Source organism: Rhinopithecus roxellana, chromosome 1, assembly GCF_007565055.1.
Source record: "Rhinopithecus roxellana isolate Shanxi Qingling chromosome 1, ASM756505v1, whole genome shotgun sequence".
Classification (NCBI taxonomy): domain Eukaryota; kingdom Metazoa; phylum Chordata; class Mammalia; order Primates; family Cercopithecidae; genus Rhinopithecus; species Rhinopithecus roxellana.
In genome coordinates, this window is record NC_044549.1 from 184,522,689 (window position 1) to 184,538,331 (window position 15,643).

A 15,643-nucleotide genomic window follows, 5' to 3' on the forward strand; every position below is an offset into this window, starting at 1 on the left:
ATCACCTCACTTCCTGGTCAGGGAACCAAGAAATGTAGCAGAAAGAGTCGCAGACAGAACCCCTCAGACACCAAGTTAAAGAAGGAAGGGGTTTATTCGGCCGGGAGCATCAACAAGACTCCTGTCTCAAGAGCCAAGCTCCCCCTGCGAGCAATTCCTGTCCCTTTTAAGGGCTCACAACAGTAAGAGGGTCTGTATGAGAGGGTCGTGATCGATTGAGCAAGCAGGGGGTATGTGACTGGGGGCTGCGTGCACCAGTAATCAGAACAGAGCAGGACAGGGATTTTTACAATGCTTTTCCATACAGTGTCTGGAATCTATAGATAACATAACCGGTTAGGTCAGGGGTAGATCTTTAACTACCAGGCCCAGGGCGTGGCGCCGGGCTGTCTGCCTGTGGATTTAATTTCTGCCTTTTAGTTTTCACTACTTCTTTCTTTGGAGGTAGAAATTGGACATAAGACAATACGAGTGGTGGTCTCCTCCCTTAGTGATAGCTTAGGTCATGCACCCCTTTCTGTTCACAGTGTTATTCTACCTAATGGACTGTGTTGGTTGGCGTCCAGCCAGGAGGTAGCGTTTGCAAAAGAGCACCAGCTGCAGTAGTAGCAGTGGGATTTGAGCTTGTCCTGTGTTGCCCAGGGGTGGTATTCTGGTTTCTCAGGTGACAACGGGGGCCATAAAGCTGCCAAAAGTTTCTGTCCTTTGTGTTAAGTAACCAGGGGTGGAGGGGTACAGTCAGGTGGGGGCTGGGTCAGGTGGGTCTACACTCTGTCTCTCCATGTGTGGGGAAAACCATGGCCCCTATAGGGGCTGAGGTGGGGCGGTTCTCAGGTCATTAGGGTAGTGTTCCAAAGAGGAATATAACTGCCTCTGCTGCACAGAAGCGTTTGCACAGGGCGTGGGGAGTAGCAGGTGGCACTAAGCCTCACCCAGATCCCACACAGTCAGAAAGGCAGATCTCACTCCCTCTGTGCTCTGCTAGCTGCACTGGGCTAAGTTCCAGGCAGCCTAGGCTCAGAACTCAAACCTGCCCCAGGCCATAAACTTTCCCTGTGGTAAAGCAGCTGTGACTTTCAGGCCATCCTCCTCCCAGGCCACCTGCAGGGCCAGGCAACTGGCTCATGGACTTGTGGCTGCAGTGCCCTTCTCCCTACCCCTGGGAGGTATGGGTTCTGGACAAAGGAGTTCATCCCCACTCAGTGTTATATCTTGAAATTGGGAGATTCTTTCAACCTGCAACCGCTGCCTGAGCTTGTTGGCTGACTTCCCCAAGGTTCCCTGTGAGGTACAATAAAGAATGGCTTACCTTGGTCTGCACTGGAGACTGGGAATGCCTGCAAAGCACTTCCTGCCACTGTTTCTACTTTTATTTCTTACTGCTCCCTAAATCAATCCCAGTCCTGGGTAAGGTTAAGGCCTTCCCCCGTGGCCTGGATTTTCAGGTTCCCCAGTGGGAACCTGAAGGCAGCCTCTCCCCATCTCACACTCTGGAGACTTACAGTTTTTCCCTTGTCTTATAGTGTAGACTGCAGACTGCCACTTCTTTAAAAGGTCTGGATTATTTCAGTTTTTCTGTTAAGTTCCTGTGTGGCTTCTTGGAAAAAGGGTCACCATATGGATCTCAATACACTATTCTGTTCTTCCAAGTGGGAGACGCACACTAACACTGCCTCTTATCCGCCATCTTGGTGGGGGTGGAAAAACCAAAACCTTTCAAAATATTTTCTAACTTCTCTTGTAGATTCTTCTTTTGCCTACTGCTTGTTTAGAAGTGTTTTGATTAATTTTTATGTATTTGTGAATTTTTCAGTTTTCTGATGCTATTGAATTATAGTTTTATTCCATTGTGATCAGAAAATATGTTTTTTATGATTCCAGTCCTTTTGAATTTAAGATTTGTGGATTAATGTATGGTCTCTCCTGGAGAATGTTGCATATGCATTTGACAAGAAATGTATACTCTGTTGTTGGGTGGAGTGTTTATAGGTCTTTTATATTAAGTATTAGTTTATAGTGTTGTTCAAGTGTACTGTTAACTAACTGATCTTCTGTCTGGTTGTTCTGTCTATTATTAGAAGTGAAATGTTAAGTCTGCAACTATTATTATGCACCTATTTCTCCCTATAATTCTGTTAAATTTTGCTTTGTGTATTTTGGGGCTCTTGTTGCTTCATAGATTTTGGGGCTCTGTTAGGTGTGTATATTTTTGTAATTGGAATATTTTCTAGATGTAGTGAACCTTTTATCAAGATGAAATATCTTTGTCTCTAGTAAGTTTTTGATTTAAAGTCTCTTTAGTCTGATAGTAATTAGCCACCTAGGCTCTATTTTGGTTACCCTTTGCATGGAATATTTTTTTCCATCCTTTACCTCTTCATGTCTTTATATCTAAAGTGAAGCTCTTGTAAATAACATACAGGTATATTCTGGTTTTTAAATCCAATCTGTCAATCCCTGTCTTTTAATAGAAGAGTTTAATCCATTTATACTTAGTGTGATTGCTGAAAAAGGAGGATTTACTTCTGCCATTTAGTATTGCTGTATGTGTTTTGGTTTTTTATGCCTCAGTTCCTCCATTATGGCATTGGGGTGGTGATATTTAGTTAAGTTGTTTGCCTTTTTGATTCACTTCTTTCATTTTAATCATATTTAGTTGTTTTCTTATTGGTTACCTTGGGGATTATAATTAATATCTTAAACTAGTTGGAAGAATACCAGGTTAGCTTTAGTAGTACGTAGACACACTGCTTTGTAACTCTCCATCCTTTTTTATGTTGTCATAGATTATATCTTTATACATGGTATACTCATTAACAGATTTATGATTGTTTCATACATTTGCCTTTTTTTAAAATTTATTTTTGTAAATTTTATTTTTTGTGCAGACTCCTCTGCTGGGGCTGCCACTGCTGAGAGGAGCCGTAAATTTGCCTTTTAAATCACATAGGAAAAAGACATTACAAACCAAAGTACAACACTACTTTTTATGTTTACCTAGGAAGTTACATTTATTAGTGTTCTTTATTTTTCTCCTGACTTCATGTTACTGTCTAATATTTTAGACTAAAGGACTCCCTGTAGCATTTCTTCCATGGCATATCTATTGCGAATGAATGCTCTTAGCTTTTGTTGACTTGGAAATGTCTTAATTTTCCCTTCTTTCTTGAAGGATAGTTTTGCTGGATGTAAAGTTATTGGTTGACCAGTTGTTTTGTTTCAATACTTCTTTTTTTCTTTTTGAGACAGAGTGTTGCTGTGTTGCCTAGGATGGAATGCAGTGGTGTGATCTTGGTGTACAGCAACTCCGCCTGCTGGGCTCAAGTGATTCTCCCTCCTCAGCCTCCTGTGTAGCTGGGACCATAGGCATGCACCACCATGCCTGAATAATTTTTGTGTATTTTGTAAAGGCAGGGTTTCACCATGTTGCTCATGTGGGCCTCAAACTCCTGGACTCAGTTCACCTTCCTTGACCTCTCAAAGAGCTGCGATTACAGGCGTGAGCCATCATGCCCAGCCTTCTTTCAATACTTTATTTTGTTTTTATTTTAGACACAGGGTCTTGCTCTGTCACACAGAATAAAGTGCAATGGCATGATCATGGCTTATTGCAGCATTGACCTTGTAGGGTCAAGCAGTCTTCCTACGTTGGCCTTCTGAGTAGCTAGTAAAACACCGCTATGCCTGACCAATTAAAAAAACTTTTTTTTTTTTTTTGTAGAGATCAGGGCTCACTATGTTGTCCAGGCTGGTCTCAAACTCCTGGCCTCAGGTGGTCCTCCTGCCTCATTCTCCCAAAGTGTTGGGATTACAGGTGTGAGCCAGTGCCCCTGACTTTTCAGTACTTTAAATATGTCCCACTGCCTTCCGGCCTCCATGGTTAATCTTACTGAGGATCCCTTGCATGGGATGAGTTGCTTCTATCTTGCTGCTTTCAGGTTTCTCTTCTTGCGTTTGTGTTTTGACAGTTTTTCTATAATGTGTCTCTGTGTGGATCTCTTTGAGTTCATACTGCTTGGAGTTTGTTGAGCTTCTTGGGTATGTATGTCTTTCATCAAATGTGGCAAGTTTTCAGTTATTATTTCTTCAAATCTTTTCTCTGACCCTTTCTGTTCTCCTGGGATTCCTATAATGTCTATACTGGTGTGTTTGTTGGTTTCCCACAGGTCCCTCAGGCTCTATTAATTTGTCTTTTTCTTTTTTCTGGTTCCTCATACTGGATAATTTTAATTGTTTTGTATTCCAGTTCCCTGGTCCTTTTTTTCTGCTTGCTTAAGTCTGCTGTTGAACCCCTGAAATGAATTTTTCATTTCAGTTATTGTACTTGTCAACTCCAGGCTTTCTGCTTGGTTCCTTTTTATAATTTCTATCTCTTTATGGTGTTCTCATTTTGTTCAGACATTGATTTCCTAATTTCCTGTAATTTTTTCCCCCACAGCTTTCTTCAGCTCATTGAACATATTTAAGACAGTTCGTGTGGCATCTTTGACTATTAAGTCCAATATCTGGGTTTCTTCAGAGATGGTTTTTGTTAAATTATTTTTTTCTTGTGAATGGACCATACTCATTTCTTTGTATGATTTGTAATTTTCTGTTGAGGATGCACAATTCTGAATATTATGTTTGGAAGTTTGGAAGTCTAGTTCTCCCACTCTTCAGGAATAGCTGATTTTTGCTTGTCAACTACTGGATCCATCTGCTTGAACTTTCCCAAGCTGTTTTTGCAAAGAGTATGTTCCTTATTGAATATGGTCATTGAAATTTTAGTTCTCTTGTCCCTGTGTTTAACCAGCAAACTTACAATAATTTCCTTAAATGTCTGTCTCCCAGAAGGGTGGAGGGGTGTGGACCAAACTACCTTTTTAAATCCCTTGTGGCTGGGACGCTGCTTGAGCCCATCGGGGTTGAAACAATGCCAGCCTCTATGCTTGGCCCCTCAGCCATCAAAAGCAGTGGTCAGCAATCAGAACACACAACCTTGAGTTTTCAAGATTGAAAAACCAAGATGCAAAGGTTCTCATTTCCCAATCTGGCACCAGCTGGCTACACTAGGAACATCTTCGTGGCTACCTGCCATGGTCTGTTGGCTGGGGGATTATAGCAGCCATGTTATTAATAAATGTGAAATTTATTGAAATTTACTTGCTGGTTTATCAAACTCTCCTCTGGGCCCTGAAGTGTTTGACTGGACTCCAGAGTTCAAAAATAGTTGCTTTGGACAGTTTCTATCAGTTGAATAGTTGTTTTGATCTCGGATTCCTGGAGCTTCCTATTCTCTCTTCTGTGATGTCACTCAGCTCTTTTATGGTAAGCATTTATTTTTAGTGTACTATTTTAATTTCTGGTGTTTTTTAGCTGTATTTTTTGATTTATTTTTTGTAGTTGCTTTAAGGGTTACTATATATCTTAATTTATCACAATCTGCTTCAAATTAATACTGACTTAATTCTGGTAAAACATAGGAGCTTTGCTCCAATGTAGCTCCATTTTCGCCCCCTTCATTTGTGCTTTTATTGTTATATAATACTCAAAACAGTGTTAATTATTGCTTTATACAGTCTTGTCTTTCAAAGTACTAAGAAAAGAGAACTATACTTATGCAGTATTTATAATCACATATTTATCATTTTCAGCACTCTTAATTGGTTCTTGTGGATTTGAATTACAGTCTGGTGTTATTTTCTTTCATCCAGTAGGACATTTTGAGCTGGTATGGGCAATGACGGCAGCCTTGGTTAAGAATGCCACAGGTGGGCCGGGTGCGGTGGCTCACGCCTGTAATCCCAGCACTTTGGGAGGCCGAGACGGGCGGATCACGAGGTCAGGAGATCGAGACCATCCTGGCTAACATGGTGAAACCCCCGTCTCTACTAAAAAACACAAAAAAATTAGCCGGGCATGGTGGTGGGCACCTGTAGTCCCAGCTACTCGGGAGGCTGAGGCAGGAGAATGGCATGAATCTGGGAGGCGGAGCTTGCAGTGAGCCGAGATCGCGCCACTGCTCTCCAGCCTGGGGGACAGAGAGAGACTCCATCTCAAAAAAAAAAAAAAAAAAAAAAAAAGAATGCCACAGGCTCTCACTGTTCTTATCTCAACTTCAGCAGTTTTTAATGAATAAACACTTATCAGTTTATTACATTTGGCTCATTTTTAGAACCCTGAAATACTTGTTTTTGACAATGTTGTCCGGTTGTTTTTGGGGAGAGAATTTTCTGAACTCTTCACTCTGCCACAGCTGGAAGTCTCCCCAACTACCTTGATATTTTTGCAGAAAGTACAGATTACATTTTGCACTGTCCTTAGCTGTGTAGAGATTGGGCTTAGAGCCAAGGCAGGCTGAAAAGTGAAACTACTTTTTCCTAAACTGATGGGACTTAGGAGAAGGAAAGGGGTTGGAAGTAGGGCAAAAGAGTAATTGGGCCTTTATCATCTTGCCTGGGTCTTTGAGCCACCACATCCTGTCTTTCCTAGGAGGTGGACTGAAGCTTAGTCCTTCACAACACAATGTCCTTATGGAGGCTTTCTGGCTCCTTCTACCTCCTTCTCTGCTGCATGCCTTTTCTGGGGATGGGCAGAGTAGACATTGGGTACTCAATGTCAAGAAGCACCTGCCTTGTACCCTTGCCAAGTGACTACTGTGTGCCTTCTGTGGAGGGTGTGGAGGGACTCAAAATAGAGGGCAGGGCACCAGGATAAGTGTTGGCTTTCCAAACTCTGCATGAGGTTTTCATTCTTCTTTCAGACAGCTTTACACAGACAGGGGGCTTTGTGTTTGGAACTGTGGTGTGGACGGTGGGACACACTCTGTACCTCATGCCCTTAGTGAAGGTTTTAGGGAACCTGCTGCGCAGGAGGGGAGGGGAGAGAAAATATTTGCCTCAGAAAGTAATATGCTGACCATCCCAGCAGTTACGGGGAGAAAATGCACATATAATTCTTCAAGAACTTTACTGATTAGGTCTGTTGCCTCCTGTATAGAATTTCTGTGGAAAAAAAGCCAAATGTTATCGTATTGTTGTCTTTATCTTTCTGCAGATAATGCCTCAGACATCTCTGTAACCAGATGCCTTTTCTTTTCTGTTTTGGCAGAGGAATGTTACGGCATCCGGAGTCATCCCTCAGATTTCTCTGATCATGGGCCCATGTGCTGGTGGGGCCGTCTACTCCCCAGCCCTAACAGACTTCACGTTCATGGTAAAGGTAAGAAAGAAGGGCCTGTTTCTGGTGCCCTTTGAGATTTGTGCAGTTCCTTACCTGCAATAAAAATAATTCCTGACCCAGATCTAGGTTATCTGCATTCTCATTGGTTTTCAGCATAGTGATGATAAGGTGTTAGTGGAGAGAGGGTTTTGGCATGGAATCTGTAGCTCGTGGGGGTTCAGTGGCAGGGGGTGCTTATGTACTTCATTGGTGGGTGATTTTACTTGTTGATCTGAATTGCAAATGATTTCCAGGTAATCAATGAAACCTGTCCTCTGAACAGATAGATAACTGTTTACTGAGTCCTATTCAAGAAGTTTCTCATGGATGGCTTTTCTGTAATCCGTTTATTGGAAAGTTGTTTCTGATGTTTCACCTGTATTTCTTCAGCTCCTTGTCATTTTATTACTTTGTGTCCATAATGGTAATGGATAAATCTGATCTCACACTTCATTTTGAGAGGTACATATCTTTATTACATGACTTTTAACGGACTTATATTTTAAAAATATTTTTAAATGAAGTCTATTTGAACTTATACATGAGTAATTACCATTAATCTCAAACGCTGCTTTAAAAAAATCAGCCTTTTCTTCTTAAAATATTAATAAAAGTGAACATTGGATGCTAAGACAGAACGGTTGGGGGGAAAAAGTAATGATAGCCATCCAACATGAGGAGAGGAGTTCTAGAGGGAGTGTAAATGGGAAACCCTTTATTCTCGAGGGAAGTTAGGCAGTAGGAGTTCAGAAGTTTCACAAAGTGCTTACCACTTTGACTCAACTATTCTGTTCTTAGTGACATACTGAAAGCAGTTTAAGTGTTCAACAATAGGAGTAACTTTTATTAATCAAATTTAAGATGGGCTATGCACAGTGGCTCACGCCTGTAATCCCAGCATTTTGGGAGGCTGATGCAGGCGGATCACTTGAGCTCAGGAGTTTGAGACCAGCCTGGGCAACATAGTGAAACCCCATCTCTACAAAAAAATACAAAAATTAGCTGGGCATGGTGGTGCATACCTGTGGTCTCAGCTACTTGGGAGGCTGAGGTGGGAGGATCACTTGAGTCCAGAATATCGAAGCAGCAGTGAGCCAAGATCGTGCCACTGCACTCTAGCTCTGGGGACAGAGGAAGACCCTGCCTCAAAAATAAAAAAATAAATAAATAAAGGTAAGATGACCACTTCTCTTACTTGGTGGACAATGCAGAATTTTCTGAATTTTGCTTACTAAATCTATATATACATACCTAAATGGTGCTACCCCCATTCTCTCCTCCTTCCTGCCTGTTATGAAGGGAGGTGTGGGATCAATTCCCCTGACTAAAGTCATCCTTTCCTCCTGCTACACATGTCCACATTACTGAATATAACTCTCCACCCCTCTTCAGGACCCTTATAGTGTCCCTTTGCTCCTCTCTTTAGTATCTTCAGTCTCTCCCTTGGTACTGGATCCTCCCATCAAAACTTAATCACGCTTAGGTCTTTCCTATCATCAAAACAAAAACTGTCCTCTAGTTGGCATACTCCTGTAGCTCTTGCTCTGTTTCTCTCTTGCCATCCCATTCTTCAACACATGTTAATTTAGCTTTGACCCCTAGACCACTAAATCATTTTTTTAAGGTCCTCAGTGACTTTTGCATCACCGTAAATGCAGTTTAACTCTCATCTTCATCAGTCTTTCAACAGTGTTCCCTTGGCTTCCATTATACCATATTCTGGCATTTCTTCTCACAACTCTGACCATACCTTCCTCGTTTCCATTGGCAATTTACATGATTCCATTCAGACTCTAGATGCTGGAGTCCATTCCAACTGCTTTCTCTTTTAATTCTGTGTTTTATTCTAAGCAATCTCATTTTCTGCTTACGAAACTTTAGTTAATAATTGCATATTAGTGAGACTTCCTTTCTTGTCCTCAGCAACATTATCAAGCTGTCGCCATTCTACATCTTAAATATTCTGTGTATTTAATAAGAGTACAGTGGAAAAGACTAAGTTTTTTTTAAAGGACTACACAAGGTAATTATAACATTCTTATGAGAGGAAGAAACATGCAAGAATAAACATTCTATGAAAGTAGTGTAATGAGGAGTTAGCCCTACCAGGTGCCAGGATTTAAAACTACAATAACTAAAACAGTCTAAAGAACTTGTAAGTAAATGGACAGAAAGACCAAGGGACATTACAGAATTGATAAATAGATCTACATCTATTTGGACATTATGATAAAAAGGGTATTGTTCTAAGCAAAGTCACTGATAATAACAATTTCTTATGTCAGAGATACCAGTGATTGCTGCATCACTTAATCCAGTTAACATTTCTCACCCTTTGTCTTACCTCTTCACAACATTTGCTCTAACTGATCACTCCAGTCTCATGACTTTAAATACTGATCCATATGCTGACAACTCTCAAATCTGTTTCTCCAGGATTATATGTTTAAGAGCCTACCACAATTTCCATTTGAACTTTAATGGGTATCTCACACGTAACAGGTTTTGATTTCTACCAAGCTCCTCCTGCATTGCTCTCCTACAGCCTTTGCCGTTTTAAATGGCAAGTCTAGTCTTCCAGTGGCTTAGGTAAAAGCTTTGACACTATTTGGACTCATCTTTTGCTATCACATCCTAAATTTAGTCAGAAGGTCCTGTTGGTTTTACTTTAGAATATAATCCACAATATAATCAAATTGCTTCTTAGCACTACTACTTACTTCTTACTACCAAAACTGCTACCACTTTGATTCAAGCACGTCATTTCCCATCTGATTATTACAGAATCCTCCTGACTGCTTCTGTCACTGACTCCTTTGAGAGTCAAATTTACAAATTTTAAAATTCGTAATCATTTTAAATTTTGTAATATAATACATATTCAGGAAAGTACATAAGTATAGTTTAGCAGTTATTACAAAGTGAAAATGTGTGTAAATAATACGCAGGTCAGGCTGGGTGGGGTGACTCACACCTCTAATCCCAGTGCTTTGGGAGGCTGAGGTGGGTGGATCACTTGAGGCTGGTAGTTTGAGACCAGCCTGGTCAACATGATGAAACCCTGTCTCTACTAAAAATATAAAAATTAGCCAAGTGTGGTGGTATGTGCTTGTAGTACCAGCTACTCGGGAGGCTGAGGCAGGAGAATCACTTGAACCTGAGAGGCGGAGGTTGCAGTGAGCCAAGCGCGCCTGGGTGGCAGAGCAAGACTCTGTCTTAAAAAAAAAAAAAAAAAAAAATTAATAATAACCCAGGTCAGGAAATAGCTCTTCAAGAGCCCTGTCATGATGATCCTTCCTAAGGATCACTGTAGCCTCCATCCTGCATAGAATTCTTTATTGTCTCAGCTTTTATGGTAGTGTTTTTATGTGCTTTGCTTCATAGTTGAAAATAAAAATTGCCTCACTAAACAATGTGGATTAGTGTTTCCTGTTTTGACCTTTATGTTAAGTGAAACCATATATTATGCTTTCTTTTGTGCATGGCTTCTGGCTGATTATGTTTTTATCTATGTTGTTCTTTGAAAACGTAGTTCATTCACTTTAATAGCTCTGTAGTAAGTGTGTGTGTCTGTGTGTATGTGTGTGTGTGTGTGTGTGTGTGTATATATATATATATGTATGGTTTTTTTTTTTTTTTTGAGATGGAGTCATGCTCTGTCACCCAGATTGGAGTGCAGTGACACGGATCTCGCCTCACTGCAACCTTTGCCTCCTGGGTTTATGTGATTCTCACACCTCAGCCTCCCAAGTAGCTGGGACTACAGGCATGTGCCACCACACATCTGGCTAATTTTTTGTATTTTTGGTAGAGATGGATTTTGCTATGTTGGCCAGGGTGGTCTCCAATACTTGGTCTCGAGTAATCCGCCTGCCTCAGCCTCCTAAAGTGCTGGGAGTACAGACGTGAGCCACCGTGCGCAGCCATAGTAAGTATTTCTTAACGTATTCATTCATTCCACTGCTGACGGACATTTAAATTATTTCAAGATATTTGCCATTGCAAATGATGCCGATGTAAACATTTTTCTACATGTATCTTGGCATGCACGTTTTAGTTTCTGATGCTGATGTAAGCATTTTACATTAGAGGCAATCTCAGGTCATAGGATATATATGTCTTCAGCTTCTCTAGATAGTGCCCGTCTGTTTACTAAAGAGGCTGCAGCCAGCAGTTTGAGAATTTCAGTTGTTTCACATCCTTGCCAGCATTTATATTAACATATTTTAATTGTGCCAGTTTGATGCTTGTGGTATAGTCTCTTATTGTGTTCTCAATTTGCTTTGACTCAATTTGCATTAGTCCATAACTAATAAGGCTGAGTGCCTTTTCGTATGATTCCTGTTCTTCTAAATTAAGGTATGTTTATGACTCAGAATGTAGTCTATCTTGGTGAATGTTCCATGGGAGCTTGAGAAGAAAGTGTATTCTGTTGTTAGAGGAAGTGTGTCCATCATATCCAGTTTATTGGTACCGTTTTTCTTTAATTTTAAAAATGATTTCTATTTATTTTACTTTTTAAAATGTTTTTTATTATTATTTTTTTTTATTTTTTGAGACGGAGTCTCCCCCTCTCACCCAGGCTGGAGTGCAGTGGTGTGATCTCGGCTCACTGCAAACTGCTTCAGTTCCCAGGTTCAAGTGCTCCTCCTGCCTCAGCCTCCTGTGTAGCTGGGACTACAGGTACACACTGCCATGCCTGCTTATTTTTTATTTTTATTTTTATTTTTTATGTAGACAACTGGTCTTACTGTGTTGCTTAGACTGGTCTTGAACTCCTGGACTCAAGCAATCCTCCTCCCTCCCAAAGTGCTGGGATTACAGGTATAAGCTACTGCACCTGGTCTTCTATAAAAAATTTTTAGAGACAGGGTCTCACTCTGTTGCCCAGGCTGGAGTACAGTGGTATGATCATAGCTTACCAAAGCCTCGACTTCCTGGGCGCAAGTGATCCTCCTGTGTAGCTGGGATGACAGGCACATGCCAACACACCTGGATAATTTTTTATTTAATTTATGTTTTTGAGACAAGAGTCTCGCTCTGTCGCCCAGGCTGAAGAGCAGTGGTGCGATCTCAGCTCACTGCATCCTTGACTTCCTGGGGTCAAGCAATCCTCTCACCTTAGCCTCCTGAGTAGCTGGGTAGACTATAGGTGTGTGCCACCATGTGTGGCCAATTTTTTAATTTTTGCAGAGACAGGGTTTCACCATGTTGACCAGGCTAATTTTTACTTATTTTAATTTTTATAGAGACGGGGTCTTGCCATATTGTCATAGGCTGGTCTTAACCCCTGGCCTCAAGTAATCCTCTCACCTAGGGCCCTTGAGTTCCTGGGATTATAGGCATGAGCCACTGTGCCCAGCTGATTGGTGTTACTGAGTTCATCTGTGTCTTTATTGTTTCTGCCTGCTGGATCTGTCTGCTTTTGATAGAGGAGTATTGAGATCTTCAACTGTAATCATGGATTCATCTATTTCTCCTTCCAGTGCTATCAGTATTTGCCTCATGTTATTTTGATGCTCTGTTGTTAGGTGCATACACATGAAGGACTGTTTGTCTCCTTGGAGAATTGACCCCTTTATCATTATTCAGAATTCCTCTGTATAATAACTTTCCTTGGTCTGAAGCCTTTTCTGTCTGAAATTAATATAGCTACTCCTGATTTCTTTTGATTAGTCTTAGCATGTAATGTATTTCTGCAGTCATTTACTTTTAATCTTTATGTGTCTATTTCAAGTGGGTTTTTTGTAGACATCCCATATAGTTGTGTCTTGACAGATTCTTGATCAAGTCTGACAATCTATCTTTTAATTGATACATTTAGACCATTGACATTCAGAGAGATTGTTGGTATAGTTGGATTAATATCTACCATATTTGTTACTGTTTTCTTTTTGTTGTGTTTGTTCTTATTTTTGTCTTCCACTCTTCTGCCTTTTGTGATTTTAATTGAGCATTCTATATGATTCCATTTTTCTCCTGTATTAGCATATTTTATATATATATATATATATATATATATAAATTTTTGTTTTTTACATTCTTTAGTGGTTGCCTTAGAGGTTGCAATATAATTTACAACTATTTTAAGTTCAATTTCAGATAACTTCTGCTTTCCCAGGTTGTATGAGTACCTTATAATAGCAAAATCATTCTAATTCCTTCCTCCTATCCCTCATATCATATATATAAAATATGTGTACATAATTGCAGTTGATCTTAGCCAAAAGGCTGAGAAGCAATGTGTGCATAATTGAATTGTACATAATTGAATGTGTACATAATTGAATTTTTGCTATTACTTTGAATCAAAAGTTTTCATTTTACCTTCATTTATTCCTTCTTGAATCCTCTTTCTTTATGTACATATATGTTTCTGATCTTTATCATTTACCTTTTCTGTAAGGAATTTTGCTGAACATTTTTTGCAAGGCAGGTCTACTGGCAAGAGATTACCTCAAGTTTTGTTTGTTTGAGAAGGTCTTTATTTTTCCTTCACTTTTGAAGAATAATTTTGCAGAGTGCAGAATTCTAGGTTGGTAGGATCTTTCCCCTCAACACTTTAAATATTTCATTCTACTCTCTTCTTTCTTGCCTGGTTTCTAAGAAAACTTGGATGTAATTATTATTTTTGGTCCTCTATAGGCAAAATGTTTTTTTCTTGTGGCTGCCTTTACGATTTTTTCTTTATCTTTGATTTTCTATAGTTTGGAAATAATGTCCTAAGTGTAGTTTTTTGTTTTTTGTTTTTTTAGAGGTGGGGTCTCCCTGTGTCTCCCAGGCTGGTTCAAACTCCTGGGCTCACATGTTCTTCCTGCCTTAGGCTCGTGAGTGGCTGGGACAACAGGTGTGCACCACTATGCCTAGCTTTCTCTGTGTAGTTTTTTTTTTTTTTTTTTTGGCATTCATCTTGCTTGATGGTCTCTGAGCTTCTTGGATCTATGGTTTGGTGTCTTACAGTTTGGGGAACTTTTCAGTCATTATTACTTCCTATATTTTGTTCTTTTTTCTCTTTCTGCTCCTTCTGGCATTCTCATTATGTATATGTTACATTGTTTGTAAGTTGTCCCACAGTTTTTAGATACTCCAGTTTTTTTTAATCTAATTTTTTTCTTTGCTTTTCAATTTGGGTGGTTTCTCTTGAGATATCCTCAAGCTCAGAGTTTCTTTCCTCAAGCAGGCCCAGTCTGCCAAAAAAACATATCAGATGCATTCTTTATTTCTGTTGCAGTGTTTCCAATCCCTGGCATATTTTAGTTATTTTTTTAGAATTTCCATTTCTCACCTTACATTGCTCATCTGTTCTTGCTTGCTGTCTACTCTATCCATGAGAGCCCTTAGCATTTTGTTTATTTTTGTTTTTTGAGATGGAGTCTTGCTGTCTTGGCCAGGCTGGCGTTGAAGGCCTGGGCTCAAGTGATCCTCCCTCCTCAGCCTCCTGAGTACCTGAGACTACAGACACGTGCCATTATACCTGGCAGACATCTTAATTGTTTAAAATTTCTGGTCTGATAATGCCAACATTTCTGCTATGTCTGATTCCGGTTCTAATGCTTATTCTGTCTCTTCAAACTTTGTTTTTTGTCTTTTAGTATGTCTTATGACTTATTCCTGGTAGCTGGACATGATATACTAGGTAAAATGAACTATTGTAAATAAGCCCTTAGTAATGGTAAGGAGCTGGGGAAGAGGAAGTGTTCTGTAGTCTTATGAGTAGGTGTCAGTCTTTTAGTGAGCCTGTGCCTCTGAACTATGAATGTCATGTATCTCTCATTCTCTTGCAGTTTTTTGGTGGGACAGGGTGGCTAGAGCGGGTTGGGGCTGGCCATTTCCCCTCTCACACAGGGAAGGCCAGAGCTGGCTTGAGTTTGGTATTTTTCTCCGGGTCAGCAGTTTCTGATAAAACTTCAGCAGGTTAGGCTCTGGTTATATAGTTTTGCCTGAGGGCAGACCCTGTTAAGAATTGTGCTCTGGTGCGTTTCAGAAGGGTCTCTTTTTTCTCCCTATGCATGTCAGAAGCGTAAGGGAGTTTTTCCCTGATAATCACTGTGAGAACCTTGTTGAGTTCCTAGAGGTAAAACTCACAAAAGTGTGGGAGCCCCAATGACTGGCCGCCCCTGGGGTCTTTATCTCTCAGACTTGTTCATGCTGGGCCTCCAGCAATTTGTTAGTTGTAGTTCTGGATTTCATACATCAGCCCTGGCTCTGGGGGAGATTTGTGCTTGTGGGTTTCTGCCCTGCAAGGCTCAATTTTCTGCATTTGCCAGTCGGTCTCCAGTTTTGGAGTGCTTTGTTCTGTGACCTTACCGCTCTGATGGATCTAAGAAAAGCTGTTGGTTTTTACCCTGCAACTTGTTCAGCTTTTTATTTCTAAGAAGGGAGTATCAACTTTCAGCTTCTTATGTGCTAGACTGGAAACCTGAAATTCTGTGTTTCTAGTTAA

The 15,643-nt window shown here is 40.4% G+C and overlaps 1 protein-coding gene across 1 annotated transcript in view; it reads left to right on the plus strand.

Annotated features, from left to right (window-relative positions):
* PCCB (propionyl-CoA carboxylase subunit beta) overlaps positions 1-15,643 on the plus strand; it is an 85,986-nt gene that overhangs the window by 34,726 nt on the left and 35,617 nt on the right. Inside the window, exon 6 of the mRNA XM_010364823.1 lies at positions 7,090-7,200. Coding sequence (XP_010363125.1) covers positions 7,090-7,200 — 111 coding nt within the window. The remainder of the gene's footprint in view (positions 1-7,089; positions 7,201-15,643) is intronic.